The following is a 16,229-nucleotide window of genomic DNA, read 5'->3' as shown; positions in this document are numbered from 1 at the left end:
TCTCCTTTATTTAGAAATAAACTGCAATACCCTCCCTCATAATCCTTCAAAAAATAATAAAGCAAGTACATTAATGACGTGCAGCCAAAATGATGGAAAACACAAGAAAATTAAAAAACATTCCAGCAGCTGTACGTCTTTACTAAATGAACACATACTACTGTCACTGAATGAGTCATTTGGACAATTACAACAGCTTTGGCTTTAGAGTAACTTGAGCTAGCATAAGTGCCCCATAAATTGAGTCTTCTCTTTCTTTACTTTGACAGCATTAATACGCTCAGATACAGATAGTTATAGATAAGGGATTGTTGTCCTTTGCATACGTCGAAACGTACCTTTATGACCAATGGCGCATCTTTTCATCTAACTATTTGATCTCTTTTGGGCAGGGGAATTATATAAATTGATATATATATAATATACAGATAATAATAATAGTGCTCTCTGTATTATAATTAAAATGTACAATGTCCTCCCTCTTTTCTGACTACCTCTTCTCTCATAATAAGTTGTCCCCTAAAAAGAAAAGTCAGACCTACAAGAATGAATCTTTTTGAGTATTTTTGATCAAACTTCCAATGAAATGTTGCATTTGTTTCTCTATTACAGCTGCAATTCCTTGATGTTAAGAAACGGCAATTGCCTGCTAATATTGTCTTTTCATACATCAAAGGTGAGAACCAGACTCCCTGTCTGCATTGGAACTCATGGCAGTGGGTGGATTGTTTTGGTGATTCTTGTCCGAAGTGGAAAACTGGACACAGCAATGTGAGTTGGGGACTATTTACACACCAGCATAGTGTTGATGAAGGACAAACACAGCTTGTGAAAGTCAAGGTGTTCTCCGTTGTGGAAAGATTGTGATAACCTTAATCATAGGCCTCTGGAAATAGTTGGCCCCAGACAGTGTGCTCACACACCCCTACTGGTTTTGGTGTGTTTGTGTGAGTGAGTGTGTAAGCTGGGTTTGTGTGTGTGTGTATATGTTCATGTTTGCATGCGAGTGTGTGTGTGTGTGTGTGTGTGTGTGTGTGTGTGTGTGTGTGTGTGTGTGTGCGTGTGTGTGTGTGTTCTGGGGTCTTGGACAAACAAAGGCAGGGGTCTTGTTGACGAACCAATTAAAGAGCAGGAAGAATGGGGGAGGACACACCGGCCCAGCATGCTTTGCCCATCACTCAAATTAAAGGTGGCAAGTGGAGTAAAAACAATCACGATGTTATGAAGGCCTCACATGTTTTTAGGTAGGTTTACCAAATGTTTCCAGGAACACCTTGTTTAAATTATTTGCTGTGCATTGATGCATGGAAAAAACTTACTGATTGTATATGTTATTAATACACTCCTGTTCACTCAAGCCTCAATTCCAGAGAAATCATTTTAACATGGAAAAACACTTCCTGCCAGACAATATGTGACAGTGTTTCTTGCACTTGAATAATTCATGCTCAGAGGCTTATATTTGTTCATTAAAATAGTCAATTCTTCCCTTTATGTTCTGTAATAAAATGTATACAAGTTGGGTTTTAAGACCAACCCCAGTAACAGATCCAATGTCTATTTGACATAATTACGGCTATTTTAGCAGGATAAAGTTAGTGTAGCTCCCTCCAGTAATGAACACGAGGCCGAGGTCATGTTTTAAAATACGGGGTTTATTCTCATCCTGAACCTCCTAATCCAACCCGTGAGAACTGGGTTAAAACAGAAAACATACAAGTGAACAATAAATAAATATGTATGCATATGAAATCGATATCAATGCCGCTAAATTACACAATAAGCGGCACACATCTAACACGTAGCTTATAGCACAAGCTAACACATACAAGCATGTAGCACGTGGCATGTAGCATTCATACACACACACAACCTTCAACTCAGACACAGTTGCCCAAAACATTATGCAAACATATCTCATAGGCTGCTTGTCATCTAGAGGGGCTGATGTCTTAAAACTTCATCTTATTGAGCTTTATATGAGTTTATACTCTAAGAGATCGCAAGCTCATACTGTGCTGCAATGGTCTGGAGCCGCGATCACTAAGTGCGTCGATTAAATAAACCGTGTTACACAAACACCGTAGATTAGCTCCGCCTCTATGAACCTTTACCTTAAAGGTAGGAACCAAAATTAAAGTGCAATACGAATACATAAACAGGGAAAACGTGCAGACACTTACAGTTAGATATTCCTTGAGTAATCTATTGGGTACTAAATTACCCATGAGTTTTAGAGTCCACATAAATCAGACAATTTAAGACCCTATCAAATGAACAGAAATGTCTAAAGAAACATGAATGGGAAATTAAGGGTATTTCCTGAAGGGTTACTGTACAAACACAAATATAACACTGGCTGAATTTACTCTCCAGTGCTCATGGGGAGCAAACAATAGATATAGACACAGAGAGGGAGAGAGTAAGATAAAGGTTCAGAGGGGAGGAGCGAAGGAGCTGAGAAGGAGTGAGGGAAGTAGAAGAAGAAGAGGAAGAAGAATACTCACAGGTGTTTCTTCCCTTTGAAGAGGGGATTCTTCCGTCGCCTTAAAGAAAGAAAATAATTAACACCTTCACGGTTGCCATGCCAACGCGCAGTCCCTCACACTGCTATCAGCTGTGAGCATTCCTGACTGTAATTACCCACAGTTCAAGGGCCCTCCATAATTACCCACAATCCATATGCACTTCTATCTGAGAAAGAGACAGGGATGAGGAACAGAGAGGCACCGGCATGTATTTGCATATTCCGTCTCGTAAGACGCTGCATTGCTTTGAAAGGTCACATGTATTCAACAGAAGGCGAAGCAGAGTCACTGAGAGTTTTAACATGACATTTGCTGCAACAATACGTGCTTCATTCTTTGTCTTCATATCCCCTCGCTGTTTAGTGAAACCAGGTATTGAGGATTCGTTTCTTCTTGTGGGACCTTTCTTGGGAGCCAACATCACGCCATGATGATCATGTCAAACCAAATCAGAACATATTTAACTGCTGTTTACTTTTGTTTTAAGAAAATATAGCCGCTAATGGTTTATGCTTACGTTGCGTTCAGCAGAAAGAAAGTCATTTTTTCTCTTGCTTTTGAAGACATTTAAAAGGTTTTGCTTATTATTAGGGCAGCTGTGGCTCAGGATGTAGAGTGGTCGTCCACCAGTCGGAAGGTTGGTGGTTCAATCCCCAGCCCATGCAGTCAGCATGTCGAAGTGTCCTTGGGCAAGATACTAAACCCTGATGGCCAACGGTGTGTGAATGTGATGTGTTGTAAAGTGTTTTGAGTGATTGGAAAAGTGCTATATAAAAGCAGTCCATTATATAGCTCACATGTCCAGTATACTTTTTGTAATGTCATTCAAACCAAGCTGCCATATTGTGTTCAACAATCATTCAGAGTGATACATATTTGAATACTTTCCAGTATCATCGTCACATGATGATGAAATTACACATGCCAGTGTTGACACGCAAGGTGAAAGCCTATTATATTCACAGGAAATAATTGGACATGTTGCATGTAATTATTCAATAAGTACTCAGTGTTATCTTCAACAGGCACCGGCTTCGGTTGTGGAAGTTGTAATTACCACGCTAAAGCTAGCCAATTACGGCAGAGGACGGGAGTTTTGTATTTCAAACTGCTAAGCATGCAAAAGCCTATTGGCATCCAATTAGTTGGGTCATCGTTAGGAGGCATTTCCTTGCTGATGCGACGCTTCGTGATTCATTCTCATTACCTCCCTATTTTACTGTGTCTATGTATTTGTGCTTGGTCTGGCAAGGATAGGAGAGGGATGTGTGACTCTTCTATGCTGAAGGTCATTAAGCTAATAGCTATCATTACAGAAGACTAAAAGACCCAAATGGGGTGTTTTTATAGACAACCCTTCTGATTCTATTTGCTTTTGAGATATCTCAGATGCCGTTGGTTCCTGTGAAGGGACACTGATAAACTTGTCACATAACGTAGCGCTCCAAAGTTCAAAAAAATAATCTAATGACGAGGTTTCAGAGACATATGGGTTCTAATAAAAAGGCACTATCAAGTTGCATTATGGGGAATGTAGGATTATAGGAAATGTAGAATCCAAAATCTGAATATCTTGGCCTTTGATGCTTGGATCTCTTCTTTTAATCTTTATGTTGAGAGTTGAAGGCTCAATACTACATTACTGCTTTAAACCAGCAGGGTTGTTATCATTCATTTTATTTATATTAACAACTTTAAGGGACAAACAAGCTTACAAGGAATTGACCTGCTTGTCCATGACAGGCTAAACCTGTTATGGACAAACCTTTGCCTTAGAAAGTAGAGGCTGTGCCGTGCTGGGGAAACATTACACCTTTTAATTACCCTAATCGTTTAAACCCAAATTAAGCCAATTTGAGTTTGTAGCTCTGATAATTCTCCTTGTCTGCATTGTCCGCTGAGCGTTTAGTTCATTTCAGCCTGAGCACTCAGGTGTGAAGGAATGGAGTATCAGGGGTGAGGCAGGGCGGACCGTATTATTGTGAGTGTCATAGGTGTCGTGGCGAGGGGGTCTGCAGCTGCTTTGCTTGCTATTGTCACTGTGTCATAACATCAGGACCTATGGATTAGGGCCTCCTGAGGGCTACATTTCTACACAATGTGTCCAAGCGCCATGGTGACATATGGCTATTAGCGACACCGGTGAATAAGTAATGAAGTGTCCACAGCAAAGATGGGAAATGGAACATAAAAGCACGGTGAACTGTATAGCTGCTTATATCTCGTGTGTATGGATGAGCAGCTCAATTATGTGTGGGTTATAAGGACTCACGCACATCTTCTGAACTGTGTGTGTGTGTGTGTGTGTGTGTGTGTGTGTGTGTGTGTGTGTGTGTGTGTGTGTGTGTGTGTGTGTGTGCGTGTGTGTGTGTGTGTGGTCACAGACTGCTGACCAGGCAGCGTGTGCCACAGCCTGGGCCCTCGCAGACACACAGTCAGCACAATGCCTGTCACAGCAGCCGGGCCAATCAGATCACACGGAGCGCGGGCCAAAGGGTAGACAGGAACCAATTGTCGTGACAGGATCCTCTGTGTGGTGGCATAACCAGTGGCTCAATGCAACAATACTGATGGATGCTGATATCTTATCTTTATGACCTAAAAGCTCAATGAAGTCAATGAGTCCCACATTCCCCCTGGAAACATGTTGGTAACAAGCTGTCGTCACCTGGTTGGTGTCTTTCAATATCTCTGCTAGGAATCAACAGCTGCTTCAATTAATTGAATCCTAACTTTAAAATATGTCTTAAAACATTGTGTTCCTTATAATAAGTATCAAAGCACAGATTTACACACTCCGAGAAAGAAACTGGACCTGTAAAATAAAGAATTTGCATTTTATTTCCCACTACAAGAAGTCTAAATGCTGACAAAGTCCTCTCCATGCCACAAGAAAAAACATTTCTGGTGAAGGAATACTAAATCTTTGAATGATTTATTGTGTTGGCCTAAAGGTATTCAGGTTTGAGTACAGAAGACTGGTATCAGCCTTAAAAAGGTTGTCCATGATACTAAACCATTTAATACTCTTTTCATGGTCATACTGCTAAAGAATGACAGAAAACCAGTTAAGAATATAATGTCTAATTACTTATTATGTGGATGAATTGATTTTCATTCACATTTTTGTCAGTACATCCCAGCTGTCGATAACAATAATCCTATATTGTATGTATAGAATATGATATTCTATAATATAAGTCATCACTTTAAGGACCTTTGCTGGATTAATCAAATACAAAATAATGAATTTAAGTTTATTTAAGAGGATTTTCAAGACATGTAGATATCCTGAATCTCCTATTTGTGTTTACATTTCATATAATACATACACAAATATTATAGTGTGTCTTCCACAGCCATTTACTACAACATGTAGTAATATTTCCCAAAAATATTGTAGGACAAAATGTTCACAGGTCATTTGATGCAACCTGATCATAATACAACACTCTCCTCTTGCACTTTGCTTCTGCAATAACCTTGAATATTTCCATCAGTGTCTCTGGGCCATTTCAAAATATTCTAAACTGAAAGTACAAAAACACAAAGGACCTGATATAGAACCGCAGCCCTTTTGACTACCACACAAAACATTCATCTGCTTCTTACTCATCCACATTCCGTCTCTCCGTAAAGAAGCTATTGGCCTTTACCTGGATTCAGCTCATTGGAGTGAAAAAGTATAACTAGCTGTTATATTTTGAACATGCAGAGAACAATGAGAGCGTCTCTGACCCTGCCGCCCTCCCCTCCCGGGGTCGTGGGCCTGGGGGATTTAAGGCTTTGGTCTCAGTATCCTCTTAAGACAGGGATGGGCAGTTAAATGGATCAAGTCGCTGGAGGGAAGTGGAGCACTTAGCTGAAACTTTCATGTATACAGTACGAGGACTGTATATCAGGCAGCTATGTCGCTGAGGATTAACTACCAACGCAGCTGCTTGGGGGGAGGATTTCTAAAACAGTTTGAGCAATAGACTTGGAAAGTGATTACTGACTAGTAAATAGCAATCTCTTAATAAGGATTAGAGGTGAAAACTCCATTCGGAATGTAAACAGTTTATATCAACTGATAAGTCAACTTTGCAATGTCACTTTGAATTAAATTGCAACCATATGGCCGCCTAAGGAGACCCCCCGTTAGAGGGAAGGCAGTGAAAACAGAGCACGTGTTTTTGCATTTTTCCATTAAAACTGTGCTAATCTTTTCTACTGCAAAATGTTTTACTACCTCCATTTGGAGTTGGGCAGCTTGCCAGCCTTTTTTTACATGGTATCCTCAAAGGCCAACCCAAACCCCAAACCTGAACTATAAAAGCTTGTTGCGATCCTAATGATCAAACGGGATCTGTGTTTGTTTATGAAATTTCCTACACTAGCCCTGCGGCCTGTTCTGTCCCCTCCTGCAGTATTTATGTAAACACTTGCATCGGCACATACACACTGACCATGTGCACATACACTCTGACCATGTGCACATACACACCGACCATGTGCACACAGAAGATAGAGAGCTCAGATACCAATGAGCCCGGCTAATATTGATGTTATCATGATTAAAAGCACGAGTATAAAATGAGCTTGGTAGCAGAACAGAGTGTGTGTGTGTGTGTGTGTGTGTGTGTGTGTGTGTGTGTGTGTGTGTGTGTGTGAGTGTGTGTGTGTGTGTGTGTGTGCTGGAAGCTATAGGCTTTAATGTCAGACACAGTGTCAATTAAGGCTTCAATGAGCTGCCACACGTGCTGTTTATGTAACATTAAGAATAATAAACAAATACATTTCACGATTATAAACGTCATACACATAAATACCACCATGTTTCATTACTGGATTTGTCCTCCTTTGACTTCTTGGCTTCCGCGTGCACTCGAGCATGACCCTGGGCTATCACTTCCTGTGTTAACAGTGGAGTACATCGAAGGTAAATATTCATCTTGAACATTAGCAGGCGGAGATTATCCTTTATAAATTGTCAGGAAAAACATACAGTACAGAAGTGTGAAAGCGAAGGTGTGAAGGAATGTGTATAAAGAGTTATGCATTGTACCAGATTACGAGGCTGACTATGGCCTGACAGTGTTGCATAATGTTGAGTCCAGACAGTAATCCATACAGCAGCCTGACCTGCATGGAGCACGCATGCCATGACCTGTCGTGAACAGGGTTCCTAGCCTAAGTATTCATTCACTTTTTGTAATGTAATGTAATCTTTGTATGAAATTCTAGATAATCTACAGTTTTTTACAAGGTAATCTTTAAGGCCACAGCCCTGAGGACACAGCTACTGTCAACATGCCAGCAGAGAACATAATACATGTACATTCTGCACACATGTTGAGGAATCTAACCCCAGCCCGACGCATGACAAACTCCAGCCCTCAGATTCCCCTGGCAGAGAGCACCAGCTCAACCAAGCTGGATCGATTTCAATCGGCGGCTTACCAAAATGATGTGGCTGCCACCGGACTAGCGTGATGGGGCTAAAAATAACTTTGGGTGATCCGAGGCTCTGATGTGGTCACGTACCCTCTGGTGTGTCTGGTTTTATGTGTCCCCAATGAAACCCATCAAATTACAGATGCAAGCGCAGCCGGACCCCTCATCAAAACTATTTCGGCTCGCTGACACAGTTTACTAAGGCAGTAATTAGAGCAAAGGAAAATGGGAGGCATCCCAGGCACGCGGAGAAGAAGAGAGACAGGGACCAAAATGAAGAATAAGAAGAGAGAAAGAGCCGGGAGGACAGTGACAGCTCATCAGTGAGCCGCAAGCCATTTTTCTTTTGCTCCCTCCCTTTGTCGTTTCCTCTACATCCACGGATCCAAATCCAAAGGATTGGTGAACATAAATAAAAGCCCTGGTGATGATTTCCCACGAGAGCTGTGCACAAATGCATAGCACACGTTCACACGAAGCCACGGCGAAACAGCTTGTGCTAGTGCTGTCAGCACGCCTGGTTGGCCAACTGCCTCACTTGCTGCTCAACTGGTTTACACCACCAAGAGAGAAATACAGTAGGATTACAATTGGGAATACTTCGGATACTTTGGGATCCATGTGTGCTTAATTGCGCCATTTAGTTTGTGTAGGTAAAGTGCTTTGTCAGAAAGGGGCCATGTGAGGGGCTTGTGTGTGAAAGAGGATGATTATTATTTTTATCCATCCATAGTATCTTTTTCATATCCAGGATCATGTGATTGCTATAACATGTCCTAGCACCTTCTGGGTGGAAGGCAGTAAACACCTTGGACAGGGCACCAATTTATCACAGGGCTGACACTTGATATCATTCCAGCCGCTACACCCTCGCCCTGTCCAATCCACAGCCGCTTGCACTCTTGCATGAAGGACATGCCATACTGAGGGCTGTCCTGACCGGCATATTATTGTATTATATTATATATGATATGCTGCTTACAGGTGGAGAATGGAAAGTATACACACGTTTTCATACATTTCTCTGCGATACAGAGAGCTCTCCTCACCTGTGACTTCCTGTGAAGTGACACAGAAGTGCAAATGAGGAGAGACCAGTTTTGGGTTAGAGCCATAGAAATAAAAACTCATTCAAGCTGATAACTAGCAAGCAATTTACTATTTCCAATTCATCTGAATTGATATGTTCTAACTGTTGAAGGACGCTTCACATTAAGGTGCAGTCAATTTGGCTTTTAAAAGAATTTTGGATTAAAAGAACATTAAAAAAGCGAAGAGCTAAAGTATTACAAGTGATTGCTAATAACAACTGTATGCCTTGGAGCCACAGTGCCTCTATAAATACAGACATGAATGATCATGTAGAAGAGGTGGAAGGTTTCTGCACAGAATAGGTTGCTGCTCACAGTGGTGGAGGGTTGAACACATTGTATTTGAAGTTAAATACAATAAACCATTGAACTCTTTGCTGCGTATGCAAATGATTTATCAGATAAATCTAATCAATCCATGAGGTTCTTTTATATTCCCCCACGCAATCGGCATGTACATAGCAGTATATCCTTAAAATGCAAATGTCTGAGTAAATGTATGTGTCCTATTAACACATTTTTCTTTATGGCAACACAAAGCTTTATACGCCGTATAAATATCTGCAATGTATCAATATGATGTCGATATGCTGAGAAAAAGACAAAAATGTGTTGACAGCATGTATTTTCCCAACATGTTTGAGTGACAGATCACTAGAAACATGAATCAGTGTAAATTATCATACCGTGAATTCAGAGCATCACTGCAGGTTAGCTCACATGCTGTTACTCTGCTCTCGCCTGCAGCCTGAAAATGTGGACATTTACATAACTTTGCAGTCGGCAGGCCTTTCGTGAGATAAGGTTCCCTGGAACTCTCTGATGCTTTTGTTTGGTTAGTGGGTGCATACACACGCATACACGCATACACACGCAGGTTATCAGAGGTAGCAGAAGATACAGAGTGGAGAGTTCACAGAGAGCCAAGGTCATGTAGGGTGTGTAACAGTAAAACTGGGGAGTTTACCTTCTGAAATGGATCAGCTGACTTCACAAACATTGGCCATCTGATTGACTTTTCATTTGCTATTTTGTTTTCATAGATATGTCAGTGCATGACTTTATTTTCTGTTGTATCATCATGCAAATACTACCTCTGTGTAATGTAGCTTATTGCAAACATCCTTGGCCAATCTTCAATAACTTTTGTCTTAGGTCTTATTTAGCCATTTCTTCTTTTAGACCGCTCCTGGGTTGTTTTGATGTGCCATATAGACGGTTTCTAGGAAACAATATTTAGATTAATTGTAGCCTCTAATACATTTTATTAATAATTTTATAAACTATTTATTTTTACGTCTGATTTTAGTATGTTTTGTGTCTTTTTCCGTGTGTTGCTTGTCTGTAACCTTTTGTTATTGCTGCCTCTCTTGGCTAAAACACCTGAAAGGGGGATTTTTAATCTCAAAGTAAAGGTTAAACTAAAATATATAATTAACTGTCTTTTCTTTTAGATCTTTAAATAATTATTGGTCTCAATTGTATGACAATAATAGCAGTCAAACAGCTCATTTTGGGACTGTTGGGAATTCTTTGAGGGCAGTATTTAAGGTTACAAAAGGTAAACAAATAACATACACACTTCATAACAGCGAAGAGGGTGCAATCAGTAGTTTGTGGTGAATTACACCACAGACAGAATGTCCCCCTCTAAACAAACTCTCTGACTGTCTCTCACTGCAGAGCTGCGGGTGAAAAGGGAGGGGAGTGGGCGACTCAGAATTGCCGCCACGTGCGCTCAAATGCCTGCTTTATTATAATAACTTTTCCTGGATTGGTCCAGATACGAAACACGGTATTTATATACGGAATCCAATTGGTTGCAGCCTCCGAGTCGATAGTGAACACAGCGCAAAGCGTTCCAGACAAGAGATTCTTGGGCGTCTCGTACTATGAGAAAGTAGTGCGTGGTAAAAAATAAAAAATAAAAAGATTATTTCGATAATATTTTCGAATAAAAGTATGATGAAATGACAATACATACCCAGTGATTTTATGTCAATGTGTGTCTTGCGAAAAGTGGCGAATTTGCGCTGGAATTAAACGAACGTGTCGACTTGTATTGGTGGCGGAGGGATATCACCATCATACAAAATATTGGCTCTGGGAGACCGCGCCAAAGCTCAGACAGCAGCCACTCTTCAGGATATCAACACACTGCGGAGGACCTTTAAACGCACTCTACTGTCGCTACGGCTACTCTGCACATCGGAGTGTCCGGGTTTTTATCACTTAAGTGGACTGTTTTCGTTTGTTTTGCTTGAGTCGAGACACAAAATTCAGATTTCATGCCTCTTTTTGGGAAACCGTGTACGACTTCACGGTCGTGAGTCGACTTTGTCGGGCGCGGTGCGGCGGTGTTGGTGCACTGCTGGATATACTATTCGCTTGAAACCAAAACGGTCCACACCATCATTTCTACTGCTCCTGAATCCACTTATCTCCTGACTTTATTGCTTTTTCTGACTCTCGACGGGTGAATAGGAATCTTCTACGCCGGCTTTTCAGTGTGAATATGTTGTTGTCAAAGTTTGGTTCATTTTCGCATATTTGCAATCCTTCAAGTATGGACCATCTACCAGTGAAAATACAGCTTCAGCCAGGTACGTTACCATTACTGAACGTTACTTTTTCCAACACCTGTATTTGATATAACAACCGAGAAGTGGTTGGAGAAACGTATATTTACGTTACTACGACTGCTGACCGGGCTCGCGAAGCGGCGGTTTGTTGTGGAAATGTTGCACTTACATTAACATTCTTCACTTTTCCTTGCAGTTAAAGTGGAAAAGGAGTCTTTCGAAAAGGTTTACCAAGTGGGATCTGTGCTGGGAAGCGGAGGTTTTGGAACCGTGTACGCCGGCAGCCGGATCTCTGATGGCGCACCGGTAAGGAAAAGAAAGGGGATCGGGATCTATGTTTTGATCTTCCATGTGCCGCCATGGAAGCATTGGTGTCCGTACATTGCCACCAGCGAATACAATGCGGTTTCCCCCATACTGTGTAAAGCATGTGCTTACGATGTTTCTTTATTGTGTTTTTTCAGGTTGCTGTGAAACATGTTGCAAAGGAGCGGGTGACCGAGTGGGGCACAATTGTAAGTAGTCAACCCCGATCTGAGTGAGTGTGTGTGTGGTTTGTTTTGGTCCCCCCCCCCGCCTGCTCCTGGGTGGAGGGGGGGGGGGGGGGTTGTGATGGTAAAGAGATAATGGCTGATTATTATTATTATTATTATTTCACTGTATTTAATAAATTCTCATTGTATTCGTTTCAGAACGGGGCTATGGTGCCTTTGGAGATCCTGCTGCTCAAGAAGGTCAGCTCGTCGTTTCGCGGAGTTATCAAATTGCTGGACTATTACGAGCGAGCCGACGGCTGGCTGATCGTTATGGAGAGGCCGGAGCTCGTCAAGGACCTTTTCGACTTCATCACCGAAAAAGGTGCCCTGGACGAGGACACTGCTCGGGGCTTTTTCCGCCAGGTTTTGGAGGCGGTGAAACACTGCTACAGCTGCGGTGTAGTACACAGAGACATCAAAGATGAAAACCTGCTTGTGGATCTACGCACCGGGGAGCTCAAGCTTATTGACTTTGGCTCAGGGGCGATTCTCAAGGACACAGTCTACACCGATTTCGATGGTAAGCAGGCGCCACCACCTCTCCAATCACATTAATTTATATGATAAGCTGTTACAATGCTGCATGTGTAATGTGTTGTTATGAAGACGTATCCGTGCGGTTGTATTTGCCCTTGATGCTTCGCTGAGCTATATTCAGATATGGAGGCGTTCACGAGGGCTGTGACGCAGTGGTCTTTTTTTGGTAGAGGGTTTTCCTTGCCTAGTGTCTTATCATTATTACGGAAGTAAATCGATGCGGCCAGTGTTTATAAGCGGGGTGTGTGACGCACATGTTATGGATGCACAGATATGACTCACAGTTTATTAATGCTATTGGTGGCCGTGTTTTTTTTCTCGTTTTTTAAAAAATATTTCCTGATTCATCCTCGTTATGAGATGGGAGTGTGTTTTTTATTTCCCCGGTTGTTATTTTGTTAGTAAAGTTTGAGTAACAGTGTGTGTGTGTGTGTGTGTGGGGGTATTAGGTCAGCGCCACGTAACATCTGTTTGTTGTGAAACCCGAGTCGGTGGTTCACGTGATGGGCTCACATTGCCTTTTTTTGTTTGGTATCCAAGTTCCTCCTTCCAAGAGGGAGGGAGGGGGAGGGAAAGAAAGGAAGGAGGGAGGGAGAGGGGGAGTATACGCAGGCAGGTCACCCAGTTTGTGGCTAAAGGAAGATGGAAAGCATTTCTACTATGACTCAGCCATTTTAGACAGCGAGGCATTATTTTTAATTATATTTTTATATCCGTCACTCTGCTGTTCCCATGTTCTGAGGCCCTCAATATTTGTATAGTGTTGCATAAACCCATACAAAGTACCTTTTTTTTTTTTTTTTTTAACTGCTTGATATTAGATTTCACCACATGCACACTCATCACTCACCTCCCCACTTTTCTCTTTCCCCTTTTTTATAGGCACGAGAGTGTACAGCCCACCGGAGTGGATCCGCTTCCACAGATACCATGGTCGCTCTGCGACGGTGTGGTCGCTAGGCGTGCTGCTGTACGACATGGTGTGTGGAGACATTCCCTTTGAGCAGGATGAGGAGATCCTCAGAGGGAGACTGTACTTCAGGAGAAGGGTTTCAGCTGGTAAGTCAACCACAACAACACACGTTGACTCTGTTGCCCCCTAGCCACGCTGAGGGGTATAACACAAAATCCACATCCTTGTTTGACTATATTTTGGATCCATTTACATCCAAGCAATACCTCACAATGATAATAGAATAATGCCAGTAGACATATTTATGATTCAAAATTGATATTTTAGCGGTTATGATTGACCATTTGTGCACTTTGATGAACAGCCCTGGGTACCTTTTTAGTGAGGCAACTCTATAAAGGATGGGTGCTGTCTGTGCTGCCTACACACTTGGATGTAGTTGATCCATGCAAACTGAGTCATATGCAGTGCAGCCACATACAGTACAGAACAAACCCCACCTGGATCAGAGCCTCGTATCCTCATCATTGTTTCTTTCTCCTCCTTCAGAGTGCCAGCAGATGATCAAATGGTGCCTGGCCCTGCGGCCTTCAGACCGGCCCACTCTGGAGCAGATTTGCGACCACCCCTGGATGAGAGAGACAACAGAGTCACCCAAGTCACAAGAGGAGCCGGTCGCCGGCGAGATCCGCCTCAGGACCATCGACACAGACTCTTCGTCAAGCACAAGTTCGAGCAAGGAGAGCCTCTGAGGGTGGCTGTGATGGACTGAAAAGACTTTCTGGGGAAAGAAGGGGTTTGGATGGAGGGGTGATGATATAGACTCAAGGCCGGCAGCCTGTAGCCCAACTGGCCCATCAGCGGCTGGGCGCATGACTCAGCTGGTCCGGCAAGAAAAATGTACTTTAATTTTCCTCTTTTGTAGGGAATTTCTAATTTATTACTATTTGTTCTTCCTAATCTTATTTTTCCCCACCCCCTTTTTATTGGGGGGGATTATACTAGTTTCCTAATAGGGAACATTTTTCTGTTTGAGCGGTCTTACCAGCGCTATTTATTTTCCCCTCCCTTTTAACTTTATTTTTCTCGTTTTGTTACTAGGTATATGCAGCTGGCAAGGCCCTCCTATTCAGACATGGCTGCTCTCATAGAGCTTGGAGAAAAACCTTTTTATTTAAATGTTTTAATTTTGATTTTGTAGTGCCTTTTTTTGGAAAGCTGCTTTTCTGGAGGGGGGGGGGGCTTTCGTCAACAACTTTTTAGATTTGCCCATGGTCTGGTGGCTAAGTTGCCTGTGCTGCGATGGAAGGGGGGTGGTTAGGCTGTGTGTTTTTCCCCCTCCTGCCCATCACTGTAAGCCAACCAGCTCCCAGCCAAGAGGCTAAGATAGCATTAGATTGGAGAGAAAGAGCGGGGGGTTTCTTCCTGACAATGGAATACTTGAAAAACACTCGACTCAACTCTGTGTCGCTCTCTTTAACGCTGCTCACTCACTCTATAGCCTGAACAGGTGTTTGGAAACTGGATCCTGTCTTTTCTGAATGTCTACAAAATGTCAACACACACACCTCCCCCCCCCCCCCCCACCTTTTCTCTCCCCCTCCCCCCAAGCCTGTTGCGGGGTGTACGGCCCTCTTGACTTTTCTTTTTGCCTCCCGCCATCTCACTGCTTAACACTACATGGCCCCCGCCCCTGGTCTCCCTCAGGGTTTGGGGAGTGAAATGCACAATCAATGCAATATTCATGGACTCAATGATGTGTTGTGTTTTTTTAACAAATATTGTACAGCGTGTTTTTTTTTCTTTTCTCGTGTTCATTTTTTTCCTCCCTGTTTGCATTTAATTTATTTGTAAACATGTAGACATTCCACACTCTGTGGCTATTTATTTATTTATTGTCTATGCTTAAAAGCCCTTCTAAATTTTGCATATCCTACTTTGCCCTTGTTTTGCATTCCTATAACTTATTTTTACATTTCGACATTGTTTTTCTTTTATTGTGTTTTTTGTTTTAGATGTGGAGGATGCACTGAAGCAGTTGTCGATGTAAAGCAGAATAAAACGAGTTTACTTAAATTTGAAAAGAGCATTTGAATGTTATTTAACGACTTTAAAAAGAAAAGTCTGTTGGTAATGTTGAATGGCTAATTACCAGATAAATCCATCTGGTTTCTGTGCTGTCAAGATTAACTTTGAGTTCTATGGAAAGCTAAACAACGGGTGGAACAGCTTTCGTAGTTGTCACATAGCCTCATATTTTCAGTTTCGCTGTGTGACTTGTGGCTGTGAAGGATGGATATTGCTATTTTTTGATACAAAAGTTTCAATTAAACTCCCATTTTTATGTACAGAAATAAGTCTTGTGTCTTGATCATTTTGAACATGGTGTTATCGCTACATGTATCTCAATCCACAACATATTTTTAAATCGATACATATTATGGAGGCAACCAATTGTCTTCATCTACTCGACAGCACTCCCTCGGGAGGCTGGTCGGCGTGTCCAATATAGCGCATGGTTCATTTACACTGTTTATGGTAATAATAACATGTGACACGTGACACGACTGAGGAGAAACATCACAGGAGCCGTTAGCTGGATGACA

The 16,229-nt window shown here is 42.0% G+C and overlaps 1 protein-coding gene across 1 annotated transcript; it reads left to right on the top strand.

Annotated features, from left to right (window-relative positions):
• The first annotated feature begins 11,165 nt into the window (after window positions 1-11,165).
• pim3 (Pim-3 proto-oncogene, serine/threonine kinase) lies at window positions 11,166-15,977 on the top strand. Its single transcript, XM_029462259.1, has 6 exons — window positions 11,166-11,658; window positions 11,834-11,943; window positions 12,102-12,152; window positions 12,330-12,693; window positions 13,593-13,769; window positions 14,173-15,977. Exons 1-6 carry the CDS (start codon window positions 11,571-11,573, stop codon window positions 14,373-14,375), a joined length of 993 nt encoding a protein of 330 aa, XP_029318119.1. The 5' UTR covers window positions 11,166-11,570; the 3' UTR covers window positions 14,376-15,977.
• Window positions 15,978-16,229: the final 252 nt, after the last annotated feature.

This window comes from Cottoperca gobio, chromosome 23, assembly GCF_900634415.1.
Source record: "Cottoperca gobio chromosome 23, fCotGob3.1, whole genome shotgun sequence".
In the NCBI taxonomy this organism is placed as follows: domain Eukaryota; kingdom Metazoa; phylum Chordata; class Actinopteri; order Perciformes; family Bovichtidae; genus Cottoperca; species Cottoperca gobio.
Note: the sequence above shows the minus strand (reverse complement) of the source record. Positions and strands in the feature narration are given on the sequence as shown.